This window comes from Phaseolus vulgaris, chromosome 2 (genome assembly GCF_000499845.2).
Source record: "Phaseolus vulgaris cultivar G19833 chromosome 2, P. vulgaris v2.0, whole genome shotgun sequence".
In the NCBI taxonomy this organism is placed as follows: Eukaryota; Viridiplantae; Streptophyta; class Magnoliopsida; order Fabales; family Fabaceae; genus Phaseolus; species Phaseolus vulgaris.
In genome coordinates this window covers 3107221-3121698 of record NC_023758.2, presented here as the reverse complement: position 1 = coordinate 3121698, position 14478 = coordinate 3107221, and the positions used below count along the sequence as shown (strand labels likewise).

General features: G+C 32.0%; 2 protein-coding genes across 2 annotated transcripts; both read left to right on the top strand.

Annotated features, from left to right (window-relative positions):
• The first annotated feature begins 687 nt into the window (after positions 1-687).
• Positions 688-10053, top strand: LOC137810226 (uncharacterized). The gene is made up of 26 exons (XM_068611383.1): positions 688-988; positions 1072-1233; positions 1368-1533; positions 1617-1733; positions 1826-1956; positions 2054-2204; positions 2728-2795; positions 3196-3294; positions 3394-3509; positions 4850-5024; positions 5120-5230; positions 5323-5401; positions 5535-5678; positions 5766-5879; positions 6110-6231; positions 6315-6397; positions 6480-6604; positions 6694-6814; positions 6893-7030; positions 7768-7864; positions 7949-8074; positions 8495-8587; positions 8689-8794; positions 9152-9294; positions 9391-9480; positions 9589-10053. The coding sequence occupies exons 1-26, from the start codon at positions 830-832 to the stop codon at positions 9709-9711; spliced, it is 3159 nt and encodes a 1052-aa protein (XP_068467484.1). The 5' UTR covers positions 688-829; the 3' UTR covers positions 9712-10053.
• A 1211-nt stretch (positions 10054-11264) lies between these two features.
• LOC137810225 (ADP-ribosylation factor-like protein 2) lies at positions 11265-13270 on the top strand. Its single transcript, XM_068611382.1, has 5 exons — positions 11265-11427; positions 11515-11625; positions 11718-11880; positions 12344-12424; positions 12732-13270. Exons 1-5 carry the CDS (start codon positions 11363-11365, stop codon positions 12867-12869), a joined length of 558 nt encoding a protein of 185 aa, XP_068467483.1. The 5' UTR covers positions 11265-11362; the 3' UTR covers positions 12870-13270.
• Positions 13271-14478: the final 1208 nt, after the last annotated feature.

The window sequence follows — 14478 nt, the reverse complement described above, 5'->3', positions numbered from 1 at the left end:
TATTAAAATATTTGAGTATAATATTATTAAAAATATATGAATTACCTTAATTTATTGGAGCCTTACTCTCTTTATGGAGATTTAGGGATCCTATTGCACTTATTCAGTGTAATATTATGTAAAGAATACAAAATATTTTTAATATTTTTTATCAGTTATTTAAGCATAATATCGTATCAAGAATACAAAATATCATAACATAATTGGGTAACAAAAATATTATCAATTAATATATCTTAATCTTTCTTTATCAGTTATTTCAGTCTAATATAATATAAAAATAATAAATATTAAAACATAAGTAAATAACAAAAATATTATCAGTTTTAATATTTTCTAATCAATTATTTCAGCATAATATCATGTAAAGAATAAAAACTATCACAATCTAACTCAGCAATAAGAATTTTTCAATTAAAATATTTTTAATCTTTCTTTATCACTTATTGAGCATAATAGCATGAAAAAAAAATATCATAATATAATTGAGTAATAAAAATATTGTCAATTAATATATTTTTAATCTTTCTTTATCAATTATCTCACATAATATTATGTAAAGAATAAAGAATAAAAAGTATAATAAGAAAATTTATTTGAGCAAGAAGATAATTAATATATTTTTAATCTTTTGTATTTTTGTGAAAACAGAAAAAGTAAATACCTGATATTTGCCGAAACGAAACCATTTCTACTGTTTCACCCATCGCTTATCCCTCCCTCTTTACTTCGCGCAAACGCAAAGTAAGAGTCAAAGTCAAGGGCCTCATTCTGCCATAAACCCTAAACCCATTAGTCATTCTGCCGCGTCTCCACCACACTCACGACGATGGAGGCCGAAGCTATCGCCATGGAATCAACGGAGTTAAAGGTGTCGGAGCTATTGAAAGAGGTCAACCTAGATTACACTCCTCAGTTCACTAAGCTCGTTGACAACACCGTTTCCGCCATCAAAGCCTCCATTGACAAAATCCCCAACGATTTCAGGGTCATTATTCTATTCGCCTTTCTCTCTACTTTGATTTTCGCTGCATTCAACACTAGTATTTCTGAATGCGCGTGAATTCGCAGGTAACTGCGGATTTAGCATCGCGCTTTGTTGCGGACATTGGCGCCGATAAGGTCGAGTTTAAGTTTAAGAAGCCAGAGTTTATTAAGACTGGTGGAAGTTACTCCATACAGAGTATTGCGAGGCCTGAAGTTAATGCTGATCTAATTATCAGGTTACCAAAGGTACAATCACTGGAAAAAATAATAGTGATAAGGAAATTTACATATTAATTAATTGATGATTGATTTAATTTATCAATGTGAGGCGTGTGTTTCTGCCTTCGTAACTGTTTTCAATTGTTTTCGTACTTTGTTAGGAATGCTTCCATGAGAAGGATTATTTAAATTACAGATACTATGCCAAGAGGTGTCTGTATTTGTGCTTGATAAAGAAGTATTTGGAGAGGTCTTCATCTATTGACAGGGTTGAATGGTCCACTATACAGAATGAAGCCAGAAAGCCCTTGCTCATTGTGTACCCAGGTTTGCTTTCCGGGTCCGAGTCGCTATTTAATGTAATGCCTCTGAAATAATGTTGGTTATTCTAACAATGAAAATAATTGCAGCTGCGAAGCTTGTTGAAGTTCCTGGTTTTTTTGTAAGAATTATTCCGTCTGCTAAGGCTATATTTAGCATAGCGAAGTTGAACTTGAAGCGCAACAACATTCATAACTTGAGTAATGGTCTGTTTTTACAATACCTTTGTTCTATTTCTCCGAGATTGTTGCTTCTTCTTTTGACAGTGTTTTGATGATTGATTGTTGATATCTTGAAGGGATTGATCTTCAGGCTACACCGAAGTACAACTCTAGTATTCTGGAAGACATGTTTATAGAGGAGACTGACTTCATCAACAAGTATTTTGTTGGATGGAAGGAACTAAGAGAGGCTTTAATCCTGCTTAAGGTTTGATATTTGATTGTTTTTGGGTATTTATGTGTGGGATTCAATGAATAAAAATTGCACAGCGAAACGCTGAATCAACTTGTCCTCATTGATATAGGTTTGGGCCCGACAAAGAAGTTCAGTATATGTTCATGATTGCCTGAATGGTTTTTTGATTTCTGTCATACTGGCATATCTTGCTTCTAAGCAACATATTAGCAATTCAATGAAGGCAACTGAAATAATTCGCGTCACCTTGAACTTCATTGGTATGTGTATAGTCTCTCCCTTACATTTCAGTTCATTTTTTTCAGCACCCCTGGTCATGTTAGTGGGCTAAGATTGGTCTGTTATGAGAGTTAAGCTATTCATATTGGTGATTACGGTTGTCAATGCATGTGTACTTACACAAATTAAGTATTGTGTAATATGTTATGTTTGTGATACACATCCATGTTTGAATAAAATGCTATGGAAAACATTGTTTAGTCTTCTAAGAGTCTAAAATATCTTTTCTTTTGTTAGAGTGTTATGAAAACATTACTGTTACTTGTTTGACTTCTCTTATATGTATTCTCAATATCTTTATTTTTCTGGTGTGTATATTTGGTTTGAGTTCTGTCTTCGAAACCTATTCCTTTTCTTTTCCATCCAAAGGAATTGCCAATAAATAAGAAAAAAATGTCGTTTTGCAATTGGCTGCTGACTCTAAAATTGGCACAGATTGGGAATGGGGCTTGAATATGTATTGGCACAATAGATAGCTATTTATTAATGATGGTGGTTTTGCAGCCACCTCAGAGTCGCGGAGCCGAGTGTTCTACTTTCCAAACGAAGGCCAGATCCATATTACTAAAGAGGTCTGGATCTCTGCTTGTTTTTTTTCCTTAATTATTTTTACATTTGTAATTCTATTTTATGTATCATTTTGATTCCATGTTTTATGTATTTTTTATTCTTTTGTTTTGTTGTTTTGATGGTTGTGTTTGTTAAACCTAATTTTGAAGAATTATTATTTTTAAAGCACTTGAAAAAAATGAACAAAAAGCTATTATTTATTTTTTCAATTTTTAAATAAATCGTAGTTTGATAATGTAAAGTAAAGCTTTTGACGCAAAGAAGCTTTGTTGTGTTTTCAATTGCTTAGGCTCTAGTTTTAATCCTTAATGAATGGATCGCACAACAGCTTATATGATTAAATTGTTTCCTGGACTTCTCTTTTCTCATGTCATATGTTTTGTTCACCATTCCTATTTGCAGCAAAAGATTCAACTTAAAGAGTCATTTCCAATTGTCATATGTCATCCTTCTGGAGGATTCAATCTAGCTTTCCGAATGTCTAGGAATGGTTTTACACGGGTACATAAGAACCACAAACCAACTTCTTTTTTCAATATTATAAATGTTGTAGTTCTCAATTTGATTATGTATTTATTTTGGATATTCTTCCCTATTCAGCTTCAGGATGAGGCTGCTATGACACTTAAGTGCTTAGAAAAGTGTAGAGATGGTGGATTTGAAGAAGTTTTTATGACCAAGATTGACGATGCTGTTAAATATGATTACTGTATGAGGTAATGTTTATTTAATAGTTCTTTGTCATTGACAGTGATTGGCAGCTTTGCTTCTTTGATTGTATTATGGGTAGGGTATTGTGGGTTGGACTCAACCACGAACCTGCCCAACACAATCCAAGTACATTTTTTGTGTTGGGTAACGGATTCATGAATTTTAAACTCGAGATCCTAACCCAACCTGACTACATAATAAATACACAATTAAAAATATTATTTGTTTAATAATTTTATCATAGAAATAATTTTATATTCTATCCACGTGTGCTTTTATGATTATTTATTGTTTTTATACTCCTTCAATCAATAGGATTTATTTTTGTCTTTTAAAAAAGTTTTTTAAATGTTGATTAAAAGGTTAATGTATTGGATAGATATTTTGTTTATATAGCTAGATTTATATTAAATAAATAAATATATAAATTATATTATAATATAAGTTAGGTCTACACTTTGTAAGATGGTATCAAAGTCTATTCTAGATTTTTTAAAAGGCCACTCACCATGTTATACCACACCTCACCTTACAATTTACAAGTCTGTTTTGTAGGGTTAAGTTTGTCTAAACTAAACCACTTTGTTAAAAAAGTTTATAGAAATATGTATTTTTGAACATATAAATTGCATTTTAGATTTATAATAAATATTTTACATCGTGATACAAGATTGTTTTTAATTATTGGATTTTTTAATATTTGTATATACACATTTTTCATATTTCTTTTATCATCGTATCTAAAATGTATCAAATCCTTAATTTCCAAAAATTGTCATATCCAAATGTGTTGTACTAAGTATTAATTGAGGTTTCACAGATGAACACCGCCGATACAGGTGGATAGGCTGGAGATTTGGATTGAGAGTTATAAATGGGTTTAAATTGGAGCAATAGTTGCCTGGTAGAATTTTAAAGAGGGTATTTAAGGTTGTCTGAGATATGGTGGTACTTCAAATCAAACCAATTATAAGTGTAATCTGTTTATAAGGTTTTGTATCATCTTAATTTCCACTGGTGACTCAAAGGTGTTTGAAAATGTCAATGTTAGTGAATGTTGGCATATAAACATGGATATGGAATGTGAAAACATATTAATCATAATGGTGTAAAGCCTTTTGACACTTATTTTGATGCTTGTGCTTATCCTTGGTACCTTATAACACGTTGGAGACTTGTTAACCTTTTCCCCTCTGCCTTTACTTTTCTCTGAGTTATATATGCTTGTCTATTCAAACACTTTATTTTATGACGGGATATTATGTCCTTTAAATAGATTTAATTATGGCTTGCTTCATGTTATAAAAACTGTAAGTTTATATTATTACGTGTTTTGATCTTGTAGAATAAATTTGAAGGGAAAGAAGGAGGTATGTGCAATGGGATTTTGTTTGGATGATGAGTGCTGGAGATCATACGAGGATAAAATACATGGTATTTTATCTAAAGGGTTAAATGATAGAGCAAAAGTCATTCAAGTTACATGGAGAAATACACAATGCCAGTGGAGAGTGGACGATGTATGATTTTAAGCATGAATTTCAGTATCCCATTTAAAATGTGCTTTCAAGCTTTGCGTCTTGTGTTCTATTTCTAACTGAATTCACAATCTCAGGGCTTGTCGGTATTTGATAAAAAGCCCTTGTTCATAGGAATTTCAGTGAGTACTTTGGAGAAAGCATATAGGATGGTTGATATTGGCCCAAATGCCGAAAGTAAAGAAGAGGTATATATTCTTGTGCTCATACCCACTTTTCTTTTTGCTTTCCCATTTGGGTTGCTGAATGTAATGCAATGTTCACCCATGATTTGAAGCAGGCTCTTGAATTTCAAAAGTTTTGGGGAGAGAAAGCAGAGCTAAGAAGATTTAAAGATGGCAGAATTGCAGAAAGCACAGGTGATGCATCTATTGCTATAATTCATTTTTTATCTTTTATGAGCATCACATCACAACTTTCCATGTTAATTGAGATAAATTATCTTGACAACTACTGACATGGTGATGTTTTCTCTCCTAAAATATTTTATAGTATGGGAAAGTGAGCAATGGGCTAGACATCTTGTTTTGAAAAGAATAGCTGAGCATGTACTTAGTCGACATCTTTCTTTATCCAAGGAAAATATTGTAGTTGTTGTGGATCAACTTGATTTCTCTTTGCTTCATGGTGCTGGAGGTAATGACTGAATTCTCCCTTTTCCGGTCTCATGCCATATGCCTACTTGTTAACTGCTGCAATGCTTTTGAAATGATTCACCTACAGATCCTATATCATACTCTGGTAGTTTGCTTGCGGCATTTGATGTTTTATCAAAACGCTTGCGTCTTATTGAAGACCTTCCTTTGAAGGTGTCCAGTGTACAGCCTTTAGACTCTGGTATTTTACCCTCCTAGACAAATATTTTAATTATTCATGTATAGGCTCCTTATAGATTTCTTGTACCATATTTTGAAGTGATCTGTAATGCTTGTTGGTGTGTTTTTATTGTTAATTAAAACCTTGAAAAAAATTGCAAAGAAAAAAAAGTATAAGGAGGTTAAAGTTAATGTTGCATCTCATTTAAGCTTCAGCTCAACTAATGTTCTATACTTGTTGTCATTTAACAGCTTTCAGGTTTACATCGGTCTTCCCTCCTGAACCTCATCTTCTAGCTAATGAAAAAATTGAATCTCTCAGATTGAGTAAGTTTGTTCCATCATGCGTTCAAGCACTGGAAGTTATGATTCAGGTATGGCTTAACACACCAGTTGTGCTTAGTGTCCTGGTGTTTTTACGAGACAATTGAAGAGCTAATTCTTTTGCCCTTTACAGCTGGAAGGTTCTGGGAACTGGCCAATGGATGAAATTGCAATTGAAAAAACAAAATCTAGCTTCCTTTTTGAAATTGGATCGAGGTAGGCTGTAGATCCTTTATTCATTTCAGGATCTTATTCTTTTTTTTATATTTATTAAGATGTGATAATCTTATTATGGCAGTCTTCAAAAGACGTGGGGGATGACATGCACTGCCACTGAGGATAATGTGGATGTGTTAATGTCAGGATATGCTTTTCGTCTAAAAATTTTGCACGAGAGAGGTCTTAGTTTGCTAAAGAAGGAAAGTACGTACTTCCACTTTGTATATGATTATGATGATTTAATTGGAAATGCCACTTCTCAATTTAACTTATCAAACCATTATAACATGCAGTTGGGGATTATCAGGCTAAGCAAGTTCCTTCTGTTGACAAGAAACTTTTTATCCGTAGTCAGCATGGTAACATGATCAATGGATTACAAAGTCGTTATCCAATATTTGGACCAGTAGTTAGGTGAATTTTGTCAGATTTCCATGTCAAGCTAAATTTCATTTATAATCTGAAGCTCATGTAGATCTTTTATGTGTCTAGACTTGCAAAACGATGGGCTGCTTCACATCTATTTTCAGCTTGCATGGTAGAAGAGGCTGTCGAACTATTGGTTGCATATCTTTTTCTTAATCCTTTGCCATTTGATGTTCCCTGTTCGCGGATCACTGGGTTTTTGAGGTTAGTTTCCTAATCATTGTTAACCAATTACTTTTGACAGGATGAAATGACTACTTAATCAGTGTTTGCTTCAACATTGCATCGCTTACTCTCAAAGTCTTGCACTCATCTCTTTAACATTAAACTGTACTATATTAATCTCTTCTCCTTAATGAATTTCTTCTTTCATTATCCTTTTCTCTTTAAAAGGACTAGCTTCCTGGCTAAGAAGATATATCAAAACCTTCCTATTTTGTCCGAAAACACTGAGTACTAAGCTGTAGTCAGTAAACTCTTCATTGCTTTAAACCTATATTCTCAGCAGAATATCCTGGAACATATTACTGCAGATATTGTATCAATTTGCTTATAGGGGTTTAAGAACTGGGTATGATGTTTGGATGTCCAAATAATGGGTACCAAAATATTACGGCACAGAATGATGAAATTCAATATACCTTTCTCTGGAATTTCCAGCCTAGTCTCTTGCAGAAGTCCCAGGCTCATTTCATCCACAAACAGACATATTGTATCCATCATTCTCTCACATTTCTGCCACTTCATCTGTTACTTTTTCTCTCCCTTAGTCATGATCCTCTACATTGAGCCCCTTCCTACCCCTTGTTATTTTTGGGTTTCTAGCAAATTCTTGGGGCTTGGCTTTCACATATGAGAAAGCTGCAAAGGGCTTAGGTCATTCAGAAGTATTTTTAAAATATATTGTAATTCCATCTTATGCTTATTGATTTGTTTGACAGGTTCCTGCGGCTACTCTCACACTATGATTGGACTTTCTCTCCGCTGGTTGTTGACATAAATAATGACTTGAGCCAAAGTGACGAGAAAGAAATAAATGTAAGTTTTGTGTCTGAGTAGTACATGATTAGTTAAATCTTGATAATGTTGGTCTCTGAAAATATATTTAATATGGATTTTCAGGACAACTTTTTCCTAAGAAGAAAAAGTCAGGGAGAGAGTGGACAAAGTGTAGGGCCAGCAATGTTCTTAGCTACAGTTTACGATAAAGAATCTGAGGCTTGGACTGGATTATCACCTAGTGGAATGGTTAGTTGCTCTTCAAATTGGAAATGCTTGAGTTTTATTAGATAAGTAACGCTTGAGGCCATGAAGTTTCTTGATTCATTCCTCACTCCATTTTGTTGTCACATAATTCAAGGAATATTCTCTACAATATAAAACTATAACTTGGGTTAACTAAAAAATTATGCAAGAGTGTTCTCAGTAGTTGGGGTTTGGTTAAAGTTGAGTGTTCTCAAGAATATATAGGAAATTCTCAGTGTGTTGTTCAGTTTTCCATACATAAGTATTCCAATATGTTGATGTTTTAGCCTTCATGTCTGCATTTTAACACTGTTTTTACTCCAAGGATTCTGTTGCATCTGTTTCAAGCGTTTGTTAACTTATGATTTATGATGACACGGTGGTTGCCTTGTGACTATGTACCAATATTTGTGATTTTACCAGGAACTGAAAAGGTTAGTTGCATATGCTCGAAGCAGTGCCAATTTGCTGACAAAACTCACATTTCAAGAGGAGATTGGTCCATATAGATGGGAGGTGAGTAGATTAAAATTTTCAGCTATTTTCTCGTTTCAACTTCTAGTTGTAGAAGAGATATTTCGGGAGACATTGTTTGAGTATTTTCATTCTTGCTGCAGTGCCTATTCAGGACTCCTTTAAACAATTATGATGCAGTAATTATTCTCCACAAGGACACTCTCCCGTATCCCCAAAGGCTTCTCTTCCCTTCAGAAGTTAATCATGGTATGGTACAATTAGTAGCTGGTAGTTTACTTTTAAATGATTTGATGGTGAGGTTTGGGTTATGTAATTGGTTGGTAGTTATAGTTGGAGCAAGGTAGATACTACATTATTTCATAGTTAACGTTTTTTTATCGTGTGGTCAAGTGTGGTGACATCACATAAAATGTTGTACTATGTATGAAACATACATTTATAATGCAGGGTGACATGGGTTCAAACTCGTTAGACTAAGGAATTAATATGTTAAAGAATAGTAATTATTGATAGCTTGATCTTGTACATCTATAAATTATTCGTTTCCCTTTCACAAGTTATGCTTAATTAATCAAATGGTATTCTCAATTGCTTTGCTGGCAGGAATACATGTTGCAGAAGGACAAGCCAGCAAGTGTTTTCAACCCTTTTTGTTGCCTAAAGATTTGAAGGGCAGGCCAGAGGAACTTAAAAATAAGTTGCTGGTAGATTTTGATCCATCAAAGTGCTTTATCAGAGATTTAAAGGCAAGTACAGTGGAAGTGATTTGATGTTGAATATGTGGGTAACCTTTGCACAATATCCTCTTCGCTAATTAGTTACATATCATTTCTCACTTGCAGCTTGAGTTCTCAGCCTCATTCAAAGTATGGCATGATTATCTGGGAGGGGATATTATTGGCCTAACATGGGGGGAATCATATTCTTCCAAGGTATACAATTTGCGTTTATATTACTGGGATTTTTGCGAAGTATATTATGGATTCTTTACAAATCTCAACTAATAGATCTTCTGATCACCATTTTTCCTTTCTTTGTAGAAGCGGAAGCACGAGGAAGTAGCTGATGAAGAAGATAATTCTTGGAAGGTGTTAAAAGCAGTGGGGGAAATTGGGAAAGGGTTTGTGAGGAGTGTATATTTTCTGAAGCCCCAAGGCTCATGAATTAGTATTGATTTGGTCATCTTATCAATATGTATATTGAGAGAATTTTGCTCGGTATCTAGCTAATTTTGTCGGTAGAAAATTAACATTAAGTAGCATGGAGGAATTAGTCAAATGTAGGATTAATGTTGTAGAGCAAAAGTGATAATATGGCATAACACATACAGGATATATTAATTATTGCACTGTAGCAATGGTGTTTTGAGCTGGAAATTTTAGACACGTCTTTAGGGATTCTTTGGTGTACATTAATGTTTGGAGCCGATTGTTTTCATGTATTTTTGGAATACGGTGGCATGTTGCCGTACCTCATTTTTTAAGTTCTGAACTCTTTTTTTTCTCTCTTTTGGTATTATTAAATTATTATTACTAATATTATTAATTTTATTCATATTATTAATATAATACTAATAATATTATTAAATTTATAATATTAATAATATGTATATCTATCTAGAGAACTATTAAGATCATTCTTCTATCTTTTTTTCCTTTAGTTCATTTCTTTGCAAATTTTTCATTTTTCTTTTTTAGTCTTAGCTTCTGGTTTGCTTGTAATCTAGATTCAGGGTACTTGTTACTTGTAGAAGGCATTTTTACGCTCAAAGTCAGCAAAGACGCTCGGTACTTGGTTCTCATAGGATTGTATATGATGAGGTATCTGATTCTTCGAATATGTGTTATTTATATTATCTTTGGTATGCTTCCTTTTAATTGTTTTTTTTTTTTGTGTTTATGAATTATTTCTCAATTTTACTCTTATATCAATATTTATTTATTTTTTATTTTTTTAATTTCATGAAAAAAACAATAAATTATTTATTTGATAACATTTAATTTATTATTGAGTTATTTTATTATTATAAATTTATAGTTATTTTTAATATATATATATATATAAAATAATAAAAATAAAAATAAAAAATACAAATGGCGCAAGAATGACTATATTTCTGCTAGTAATAATAATACAATTCATTTGGAAGTCTGATTTTTTTTTCTTAGTAAAATTGTACTTCTAGATATAACTTACCGAAATGCGTAGTTTCTTTTTTAAATGACCAGTTTCAGTAATTTTTAAAATAAATTACATCATTGTGGTGCTTTTATTATATAAATAAATAATGATCACTAATTTCCTCTTCCAACCAAAAAAATGACTAATATCTTTAAATTAATTGATTAGAAATTTACAATGTATTTTTTTCTATAAAATAAAAAGTTATTTATCATTTACTTCTACACCAATATATTTATTTGAGCTTGTGGCTTTGTGTTTTGTATCTTATCTATCTTAGCATAATTTTTCATGTGATTTAATGACTTCATATATTCATAATCCCTTTTAGATAATGCTTATACTATATATTGTTTTATATTGGGATATTACATTATGTTAATGATAAAGTAGTTTCCTAATATGATTTCTTTTATAATTAAATGTGCGTAGGAAAAGTAAAAACATTTGAATTTTTTTAGTATCTTTTTATAAACCATTTTTTTTCTAATTTGGCGTAAAACATTATCATTTTCACAATGAAAAAGAAAGAAAAAGCACTCTGAAGTGTGAAATATTTATTAGCTTTTCAAATTAATTGGAGATCGAAACGCATTTTTGGTTCGAAGTTGAGTGGAAGTGTTTGGGAGCCAAATGGGTCTTCTGAGCATCATCAGAAAAATCAAGCGGAAAGAGAAGGAAATGCGAATTTTGATGGTGTAAGTTGTTTCTTCAATTCCAATTTCTGTTTGTTTTCTTTACCCATAAATCGTTTTGATTCAAACCTGGAATCACTTTTTGTACAGCGGATTGGACAATTCGGGGAAAACTACAATCGTTTTGAAGATAAACGGAGAGGACACTAGCGTCATCAGTCCCACGCTTGGCTTCAACATCAAAACCATTACTTACCAAAAGTATTTTTCACTTTTTAACCCCTCAATCGCATTATAATAGCTTCAAATTATTTGCTTTCATTTTACTTTATGATTTCAATTGACATTTGCAGGTACACCCTAAATATATGGGATGTTGGGGGGCAGAAAACAATAAGATCTTACTGGAGAAATTACTTTGAGCAAACAGATGGGTTGGTTTGGGTGGTTGACAGTTCAGATCTGAGAAGGTTGGATGATTGCAAATTGGAGTTGGATAACCTTCTCAAGGAAGAGGTTTGTTCAATCCAAAAGTTTCTTGCTTATTGACAAACAAGTTGTATACATGTTAATGGTGTTCATAATTTAAGATATTTTATTCAGTCATGCTTTTGGACTCTCTTTTTTATTTCATTGGCATAAAGTTCTATACTTCTATTGATGCTTTGTGCTAATATTGTCTAAAGTTAATACTTTGCATTGAGTAAATGTTTGATATTTTCACTCTTGATCCAATGCTTTTACCACACCATAAGTACTTGCCTTTGACACATATGGTCTTTAATTGAAACAAACGGATTTATGTGGTCAACCTCATCTGGTTGGATAAGGATAGTTGTATCAAGAAAATAAACTGTTGTTGTTGTAGCTTGTTGTTTACCATTTGGAAAGATTATATGATTAATCCTTTTCCTTTTTTATTCATGTGGGTGTTTGTTGAGTATTGGTGTTGACAATGCTTTTCTTCTTCATCCAACAGAGGCTGTCTGGAGCAACTTTACTGATATTAGCAAATAAACAGGATATAAAAGGTGCCCTTACACCTGAAGAAATAGCTAAGGTGAGCTTAATTTTATATGGTGTTTCTTCCTTAAACTGGGTACAATTTCCTGAATTTCTTTAGAGAAGCAGCCTAGCATATTCAACAAACTGATTTTAGGACGATTCTGGTTTACTTGAAGTGGTCAAGGAATAGGTTTATTTGGAGTATATGTAAGTATTAGCAAAAGTTGGTTTTTATATATTTTCAGGAAACACAGGAACTAAATTTCAGAGAGAAATTTTTTAACTTTTCATATCCTAAGATCCCGAATCCACCAACAAGTAACTTCCGTTACAAATGTTTCTAATATACACTAATCATGTAGGTGCTGAACTTGGAAGCCATGGATAAATCTCGGCATTGGCAGATAGTTGGCTGTAGCGCATACACTGGTGAGGGTCTGCTAGAGGGATTTGATTGGCTGGTCCAGGACATTGCCTCCAGAATCTATATGCTTGACTGATGCTTGTTTATGCCATCTTCCGTGAAATTTCTCCAACTTACAAGAGAATTCTCAAACCCAATAATTTTTCTTCGGAAGATATTATGGATTCACTGCCTCCTCACTGATGTTTTTCTTTGGAGGTGATGGGTTGGTGCCTGTAAAATTGATATTGGATTTTGAAGCTGCGAGATACTGGATTGGGAAGACTTTATTATGAACACTTGGAGAAGTCTGTGAGGGACGTATTTTTAATCAAATTAAGTTCATTTAACAGAACACACTTGCAAAAGGAGCACCTGTGGACATTTGTAAGTACGTAGGTGGCGGATTGAACTTGTTAGTTTTTTCTATGTTTCTTTTTTATGTGAAAACTATTGAAGTTGAGGAACTAGTTTTTGAAAAATGTTGTTTTGATGTAACACTTGCTTGATTTGCTGAAGAACTTTACACCTCTACCTCAAGCAGTAATAAGTTTACTACGTAGACCAGAGATACTTTTTTGAGGGCCAAAAATACAGAGATGAAACTTTACATTGTTTTTTTTTGTATAGTAATGCATCAGTGAGTCGGTCACAAGGGAAAGTGTGTTTTTACACTTTTGGAAGTTTTAAACTGGATCGGTTAATTTTTGGGAAAGTATTGTTTTGACAACATTCTTTAAACGTATTTTTATCCTTATACTTAATGAATTCATATCTACACCTTTGGAAAAATGTGTTCTTTAATTTTTTATATACTTAAAATTGATATTTAGTAACTATTTTTTTATATTCAGAGTTGATAGAAAAATTAAATTTACATAATATATAAAATTAGTCTTTTCTATACTTAGAAACATTTAATGACATTTTTTGTAGTTAAAAAAGTTGATAAAAAAAATAAATTCATATACTTTTCAAAGTTTGAGAACTAAATTAACTTTTAAAGAAAATAGACCGGTTTGAAATCTATGAATTTAAAATATATTTAAATATACATTTAAGCCTTGTTTTTACTGTTAACTGTGACTATACTGACTCTATGTATCATATTTAAAAAAAAAAATTTTACTAGATTTTGAAAAATATAACAAATATTATATAGTAGGCTTTGGGCTGGGCTGCTGTTAATTAAGGGACTGTACAGTCCAGAACTTGAATGTTGAAGCATTTCATTCTGCAACTCCATAATTTAAAATGACACCCTCGTATAATTTAAAAAATCAATTTTGTTCTTTGAAATTTTATTCCAGAATATAGAATTTAAAATAAATTTTTTTATTTTGAAATATATATTCTAGAATACATCATCTTTGTACTTTTTTTTTATATTTGTTGTACAATTAAATTCAAACAAAATTAATTTTAAAGAGTTTTTTTATTTTATTTTAAACATAATTATTATTTTTTAATACTAATAATATTCACGTAAATTAAACTAATAACACATTTATCATAAATCATCACAATATCTCATATATTAATGATTAAATTTTTTGTACAATATAATTGCTAGTTTTAAAATACAAAACTTTAATACATGACAAAAACTCTCAACTAAAACTATGTCCATCTGAGATGCAACAATATCGACACATCATCTAAAGTGACGATCATTTCATTGATTGATGTCGTTTCAACCAAATAAA

Excerpts from the sequence above, each read along its gene's own strand:
- LOC137810226 (XM_068611383.1), top strand. The coding sequence starts at position 830 with ATGGAGGCCGAAGCTATCGCCATGGAATCAACGGAGTTAAAGGTGTCG. Across the intron at positions 989-1,071 it reads AAATCCCCAACGATTTCAGG|GTAACTGCGGATTTAGCATC; the intron begins GTCATTATTCTA and ends GTGAATTCGCAG. Across the intron at positions 3,510-4,849 it reads AAATATGATTACTGTATGAG|AATAAATTTGAAGGGAAAGA; the intron begins GTAATGTTTATT and ends TTGATCTTGTAG.
- LOC137810225 (XM_068611382.1), top strand. The coding sequence starts at position 11,363 with ATGGGTCTTCTGAGCATCATCAGAAAAATCAAGCGGAAAGAGAAGGAA. Across the intron at positions 11,428-11,514 it reads GAAATGCGAATTTTGATGGT|CGGATTGGACAATTCGGGGA; the intron begins GTAAGTTGTTTC and ends CTTTTTGTACAG. Across the intron at positions 11,881-12,343 it reads ATAACCTTCTCAAGGAAGAG|AGGCTGTCTGGAGCAACTTT; the intron begins GTTTGTTCAATC and ends TTCATCCAACAG.